Below are 7555 nucleotides of genomic sequence, written 5' to 3' on the forward strand. Positions count from 1 at the left end.
TCAAAGAAAACACCAGCTGAAAGTTTAACTCTTTGCTTGGCTTATTTCAATCCTGGAGGTCACCAGACCTTGAGCTCTAATAGGGGAAGGAGTCATGACACACATTTGCTTCAGTAAGGGCTGAGATCAGCTCAGTTGGTTAAAACTTGGTTGTAATAATGCCAAGGTCATGGGTTCAATCCCCTGTGTGGGCCATTGACTGAAGAGTTGGACTCGATGATCCTTGTGGGTCCCTTCCAGCTCAGAACAGTCTGGGATTCTGTGATTACCATAACTAAGAGCAAAGTCAGCCCCAGGACACTCTCACACAACCCTTTACAAGAGCAGAGCTACAGAGACAATAAGAGCAGTCACAACTAAGCCACACACCCCCAAAGTTCCTGCACTCAGGTGTATCATGCACAGATTCACAGAACAGTCTGGGCTGGAAGGGGAAATTTAAGTTGGGAGAGCAGAAAAAACTTCTTTGCAGAGAGAGTGCTCAGGGATCGGAATGGGCTGCCCAGAGAGGGGGTGGATTCCCCATCCCTGGAGGTTTTTAACCTGAGCTTGGCTGTGGCACTGAGTGCCATGATCTGGTAAAGGGACTGGAGTTGGACCAAGGGTTGGACTTGATGATCTTGGAGGTCTTTTCCAACCCAATCCATTCTGTGATAATTCTGGAGCATACAGGACTTACCCTGCATGTTACACAAAGCACAGAATGGAGTTTTCATTATGTTGTCTTAGTAGCACACACGTGGCTGAGGAACATGTTCCCCTCCCCTCACAATGGTATAAATATCACTACTCAATACATCACAGATGGACAAAATCTATGCAATAAATACTGATTCTACACAACAATAAAAGGCAAAAAAATCCAGTTTTTACAACTTAATAGCAGAAAAATGGAAATATGTATCACATGACCTACCACTAAAAAAACATAAGGCATTTTTTAAAAAAATTAGTCTGCAAAACAGCAAACCTAGAAAAAAAAGCCCCTTAGCTACTCTCTTCTTGAAGGGAAATCTGCAATTTACTCCTCTGCCCCTCTAATCATTTTGTTGGTCCTGACCCAGATTCACTCCAGTATGCCAACCTATGTTTATGTTTCTTTTGTACTGGAGAGGCCAAAATTCAACACAACACTCCAGATGCAGTCCCAGAAGTGCTGAATACGGGGGAAGAAACTCCCAGAACATCCTTCCCACATTCTCACTAACACCTCCTCCCAGGATGCAGTTGGCCTTCCTTACCTCAAGGGCATGCTGCTGACTCAGGTTCAGTTTGCTGTCCAGCAGGTAGGTGGGGTTCTTTCCACCCAGGTGAAGGATTTAAGATTTGCCTTTTTTAAAATGCATGAGGTTCCTGGCAGCCAATCTCTGTCAAGAACCCTCAATGGCAGCCCTGTATTTCATCACACCACAGGGCTGAAGTCACCCCAGGTCCAATATTATCTGGGAACCTCTTGAGGATTCATGCCATTCCTTCATCCCAGCTTTTAATAAAGACATCAACCCCTGAGAGCCTCTACCAGCCATGGGCTGCCACTGGAACTTTGTACCACAACTCTTTGAGGTCAATGGTCCCACTGGTTTTCCAGTCACAGTCCACCTGACAAATCCATATTTCACCACATGGGAGACCACACTGAGGGCATTGCTAAAGTCCAGATAAAATAAACACCAACCATCACTCGTCCCATGTCCCCTGAGTCCCTCATCCCTCTCTGTTATGAATTCACTGCAGAATGGAATGGCAGCCCACCATCTGAAACACCCCTGCTCAAACATTTTTGAGATTTTGAACTCAACACAAGAGAGATTTGGAACTCTGTCCTCCCACAGTCCCCAGAACCAGCAGCAGCTCAGTTTGTCCGTGGCAGGGGAGCAAGAACTGGTTCTAATTACTGGCTGGAGGAATAAATAACCCAGAGGAAGTGATGTGCTGCCAGCAACCAAAGACAACTCGGAGTGTCCCAGCTAACACAGTCAATTATTTCATCTGCTTTTTTCTCCTGCTAAGATACCAATCACTAACACTGTTTTTCCCCAATACTTCACAGCCTCACAGACTGTCACGACAACACTTTGCAAGATAAACCCCAGAATAGTAATAAAATGCTACAGCAATCATCAGCTACAATTTGTTGTACCACTGACAGTACTGTTAGCCTAAATGAGAAAAAACTGTCACTATCTCAGTTTGACAAGTTATTCCCAATTAGGATACATTTTTGTTTATGGCAGCAGTAGGAAGCCAAGTACCAAATTTAAACATCTGTTTTGCCAGTACAATTTGATATTGCTGAGGCAGAGACAAAATTTCTGATGATGACTCCTAGCCCATCCTTTCAAAACAAATCTTTAAATACACATTAAACATTTCTTCAAATCTGTTTTAGCACAATGTGCCAGCCTGCTACTAAACAAGCATAAAGTTGCAGACAAATACCTGAGCAGGCTTCAAGGTGCAGTTCTGCTGACAGGAGTTAAACCAACACTCCAGGAACTCTTTAGCAGTTTCAAAATTTCCTCACAAAATAAACCTGGTGGTTTGTGAGATCCCATCTGCCAGCAGTCAGTGACTTCAGGGTTAACAGCAGGTGACAATGCAATGATTTAACCATGGCTGCATTTAAACACAGTTAAAGTTCCTGATCCTTAACTATTCCCTCTGGAAAGAACCTCCATGACTGTGAAACTCACCGATCCAGAGCGGCTTTCAGGACCAGTGAAAGTGCCTTTCAGCAGAGCCTTCTGGTCCCCTCTGTCGGGTAATGTCCTAACTAATCAGCACAACACCAACTACAAACATGCAGAGACTTAAGCTGGTTTCATTCACCAAAACACCTTGGGACTTCTTTGTATTATCAGTGTAGCACATCTACTTTATAAATATGCACGGGCACGTAAGAAAAAGCAAAAAACAGAAGTTTCAATTTACAAATATAATCTCTGATATTAAACAGCTTTAAGCTCAAACTTAACATATATGTACAAGTTTATGGGAAGGTTAAACACTTTTCAGGTAAACGTTTTTTTCTCCTACTTCAATCTGCTTGTCTCAGTTTAGAAGTCCAGGAGTATCAAAGTTCACTGACACTTTCAATGGTTAATTATCTAATAAAGAAGTTTTTAGTCTCATCTCCTCTAAGACACATTTAGCAACTGGATGAGGATGCCAAACCAGCACAGGAACACACAAAAGCACATTAAACATCAAATTAACAATAGGAACACACAGATCCCACCCCAGAAGCTCAGTAAGTCAGCAGTGTAAACACTCCTCCCATTAACACATCCCCACCAGTAATTCCAGTCATTAGTTCAGTGAAGTGACCAGGACACGTCACTATTAAGAGGCACTGAGGCCACATCCGGACACAACACCCATGGCAGTTCCCTTGCCTGCATCATGTGCTCAGCTCCCAAAGAAGCCGTAATTTTAACTCAATGCCTGCCTAAGCTGCTTAAACAGTGCAGGAGGAGGTGGGATATTTCAGTACGAGGTGGCTGAGCAACCAGGGAGCATGTTAGGCAAGGTGTGACCTGAATCAGCCATCAACATTTTGCCGCCAGAAAGCACAGACAATGAGGAGAACTCTGCAATTCTGCTCCAGGAACACCCAAGAGGGAGGTACAAAAAGGTTCTTTTCTTTCTGAGAAAAACGCGCTGAAAATCTTCATGGTGGATGAGTTCATAGAATCATAGAATCAGTTGGGTTGGAAGAGACCTCTGAGATCATCAAGACCCAACCCTTAATCCAACCCCATTTTGATTACCAGATCATGGCACTCAGTGCCACGGCCAAGCTCAGTTTAAAAACCTCCAGGGATGGGGAATCCACCCCCTCTCTGGGCAGCCCATTCCAATGCCTGAGCACTCTCTCTGCAAAGAAGTTTTTCTCATCTCCAACTTCAATTTCCCCTGGCAGAGCTTGAGCCCATCGTGCCCCCTTGTCCTATTGCTGAGTGCCTGGGAGAAGAGACCAACCCCCACCTGGCCAGAACTTCCCTTCAGGCACTTCCAGACAGTGCTGAGGTCACCTCTGAGCCTCCTCTTCTCCAGGCTAAACACCCCCAGCTCCCTCAGCCTCTCCCCACAGCACTTGTGCTCCAGTCCCTTCTCCAGCCTCGTTGCTCTTCTCTGGCCCCGCTCCAGCCCCTCAATCTCTTGCCTCAACTGAGGGGCCCAGAACTGAACACAACACTCAAGGTGTGGCCTCCCCAAGGCAGAGTCCAGGGGAAGGGTCACTGCCCTGGGCCTGCTGGCCACGCTAGTTTGGATCCAGGCCAGGATCCCAATACCATCTCAGCGATGCTGCTACTTTTTGTTTGTTGGTTTAGCAATACAGCTGCTGACTGCACTTCTTCTAAGGCAGGATGGTAGGTCAGAAAGGAAAATATTATGGTTTAGTTCCTTCACTTGTGGGGGAATCTGTACCTTCATCTTCCAGCAGAATACACAAGCTGCAAGTCACATCTTCCAAGTTAAAGTTCCTGATCCTGAGTGTCTGCTCACCTCACCTATTTGAAGGCTGGTCTAAAAAAATGCTCCAGACTTAAGAAAACACAGAGGCAAAGGTAATAAATCACAGTTCTCTATCAGGCACTTGGGGAGAAAAGGGCAGGAAATACTATGGTTTGCATGTTTATTCCAGGAATATATAAAATAACCTGTGAAATAAAGGATCAGAGCCTGTATGTCTTAGAAGGCAACATCTTCTTATCCATGCTCTTCCTGGCTCAGTGAATCACATTCTCTTTCTGGATAATAACACAGTTTCAGTCAGGAGAAGTGAAGACGACACACAGTTTGACGACTGGGATATTTGCCTGGAGAGTGGAAGATGTAGGTTGATGTCTCCAGGCAAAAAAGGAATCTGAAGCAGGGTCTACCACATTCTGAACAAATGCTTTAGCTAAGCATCTTTGAAAAGCAGCAGCATCTCCTCTTTCAGCTGCCTTCCAAAGCCATTGCTGCACTTAATAGAACTCTGCAGCTCATACTGGGCATGATTGGCGAATTCCCACCTGACCCAGCTCACCAGGAGACTGTGGCAAATAACAAGATAAAAAAGGCATAACAACATGCCAAAAAACATGACACCACAACTCAAATTGTCAGCCTGGCATTGTGCTACTCACCTCTCATTCAAGGGGGAAAAAATCAGGTATTCTAGGAACTTTATTTAGCTATTCTTTGTTCAGTGCTTAGGCACCCTCAGAGCTTGATGATGAGACTGAGAGTTGTCTTGACTGCAAGCACTTACAAAAGCTCTAATAAAGTATTTCTTTACTTACTGCTAATAATTAGTGGAGCAGAGGTTCAGAATCAGAAGTATAACCTCACATCAAGACTGCACTGAGCACTTTCACAACTTCCCAAACTCTTCACTTAGAGACAATTAACACCAAATCACAGAATACTTCTGCAGAATTGATGTGATACTGAAAATCAGAACACTTTGATTAACTCCAATTTAAGTCATTTATCTACCCAGAGCTCCTCTTTTAATGTAATCCACGTCAGCAGCCTGCACAGGGTTACAACAGCTATCCATCATAACAAATGCAGATATCTGACAACATATTTACCATATTTTCCCCAATATATTACTTGTTAATTTCGTCTATATATTCAATTTACAGCATCCATTCTCTACTCAGAATCTCACAGATATCCCCAAGCACGTGTTTGCTTTGGCACATTGTTTAAATAAACCTACTGGAAAACACAAAGACAACAATAGAAGAGTCAGAAAACCATCTCCACTAATTATTTTAAATTCATGGATAAGGTTTATCAGCCATCTACACAGTATCAATACATAGAAGATACTGCAATTTCACTTTATTCTGTTGTTCACGTCAGAGCTTTCAACATTTGCTCTGTGAGTGCAGAGATTTTTTTGGGTGAAGCATCACCCTGCCAGCTTTACAAGGACAACACTGCTGATCAGTGCACTATAAAAAACCACTAAGTATAGTATTTCCCAAATAATAAAAACTAAGTGAGCAGCAACTCGTGCATAACAACCCCTCAATTTGCATGTAATATTCAATGCCTGAGCTTATATCACCGATTTTATAATGTAAACAGTTTCACGTTTATAAATACACGTGGAAAAGCACTCTCTGAGCATCTTGGAATTTCTTGACAAACAGGACTTCGGAAGGATCTTTGATTCTCCCGCCTAAAGCCACTAAATGGTGTAGAAGTTTTTATTAATTTACAAACTGGTTGTTTTCTTATCCATCTACTCTGGCCTACAATACAAAGGAGAAAAAAATGCCCTATGAATTAGAATTGCATTTTAATTGCACTGCGTATTTAAGCACAGGCAAGGCATTAAAGAAACGACCAGATGCAGACTCGATGGTTCTGCAGGCAGCATCCTAAAACAAGAAAAAAAAACCACAATGGAAGGTGCCTACCTACACAGCATTCTCACAGACTCACCCGCAATTTGGAATTCGTCAAGAAAGGCGAACGCACTTAAATCTGGAGAGCAGCTACGCTGAGTAACGCAGTTAAAACCAATTCAACCGCGGTTTAACCGGGCAGCGCGGAGACAAAACGAGCATCCCGCGGGGGGACCTGCGCACCTTCCCCTTCCCAGCGCCTCCTCCTCCTCCTGCCGAGCGGGGCAGGGGCTGCACACAAAGGGCAGCCGCGATCCCCTCGCGGGCCGCCGGTGCCGGAACTCCCACAATCCCTGCGGGCCCGGCGGGAAACCCTTCCCTCCTCCTTCTCCTCCTCCTGGTGCTCCCCGCCCGCTGCACCGGGAAATGCCGGCCCGGCGCGGCGCACGTGGGGCCGTGCGGGGGAAGGGGCCGGGCCCTGGGGGAGCGGAGGGCGCGGCGGAGCGGGCGCAGCCCCGCGGCCTCACCTGCTGCTTGCTCCTGGTGTAGGGAGGCTTCCCGGCGCCCAGGTGGTGCCGCCGGATCCGGATCTTGCCGCCGCCGCCGCCGCCACCAGAGGCCATGATGCGATCCGGTCTCCCCCCTGCGCCGCCGGCGGCCTCCTCCTCCTCCTCCTCTTCCCCGTCCTCCTCCTGCTCCCGGTGTTGCGGCCCGGTCCGGCCCGGCCGCGCTGTCACCGTCACGGGCCCCGCGGGGACGCGCCCGGCCCGGCCCGGCCTCGTTCCCGCCCGCCCGCCACGCGCGGCCTGTAGCGCGCGGGGGCGCGCGCGGAGGGGGCTCTCCCCCCCCCCCCCACGCCCCGCCCCTCCCCGCGCGCGCGCTCGCTCCCGCCGCCGCCGCCGCCCCCTTCCTCGCTCGCGCTCTCCCGCCCGGCGGCGCGGCCCCGTGCGCTGTCTGTCTGTCTGTCTGTCTGCCCGCCCGCCCGCAGCACCTCCTGCTTCTCACCCCCCTCCCGGCCCGCCCGCCGACTGACTGACTGACCGACCGACAGACCGACCCACCGACCAACCACACGGCGGCCGCCCCGGGGCCGCGCGCGCGCGTCACTGCCCCGCGCGGGCGCGTCACACGAGCGGCGCCGGCAGGGGGCGGGGCCGGCGGTCCCCCCCCCCTCCGCCCGCGCGCGCGCAGGGCGGGAAGGA

The 7555-nt window shown here is 48.2% G+C and overlaps 1 protein-coding gene across 3 annotated transcripts in view; it reads right to left on the reverse strand.

Annotated features, from left to right (window-relative positions):
• Window positions 1–7336, reverse strand: part of NUP153 (nucleoporin 153) — a 43724-nt gene extending 36388 nt beyond the window's left edge. For 2 of the 3 annotated variants that reach the window (XM_071553232.1, XM_071553234.1), the window contains exon 1: window positions 6881–7336. In XM_071553232.1, the coding sequence (XP_071409333.1) occupies window positions 6881–6976 (96 nt within the window). In that variant the 5' untranslated portion in view covers window positions 6977–7336. The remainder of the gene's footprint in view (window positions 1–6880) is intronic. The other variant, XM_071553231.1, reaches the window with a different exon arrangement.
• Between the last annotated feature and the right edge of the window lie 219 nt (window positions 7337–7555).

Source organism: Pithys albifrons, chromosome 4 (genome assembly GCF_047495875.1).
Source record: "Pithys albifrons albifrons isolate INPA30051 chromosome 4, PitAlb_v1, whole genome shotgun sequence".
NCBI lineage: Eukaryota > Metazoa > Chordata > Aves > Passeriformes > Thamnophilidae > Pithys > Pithys albifrons.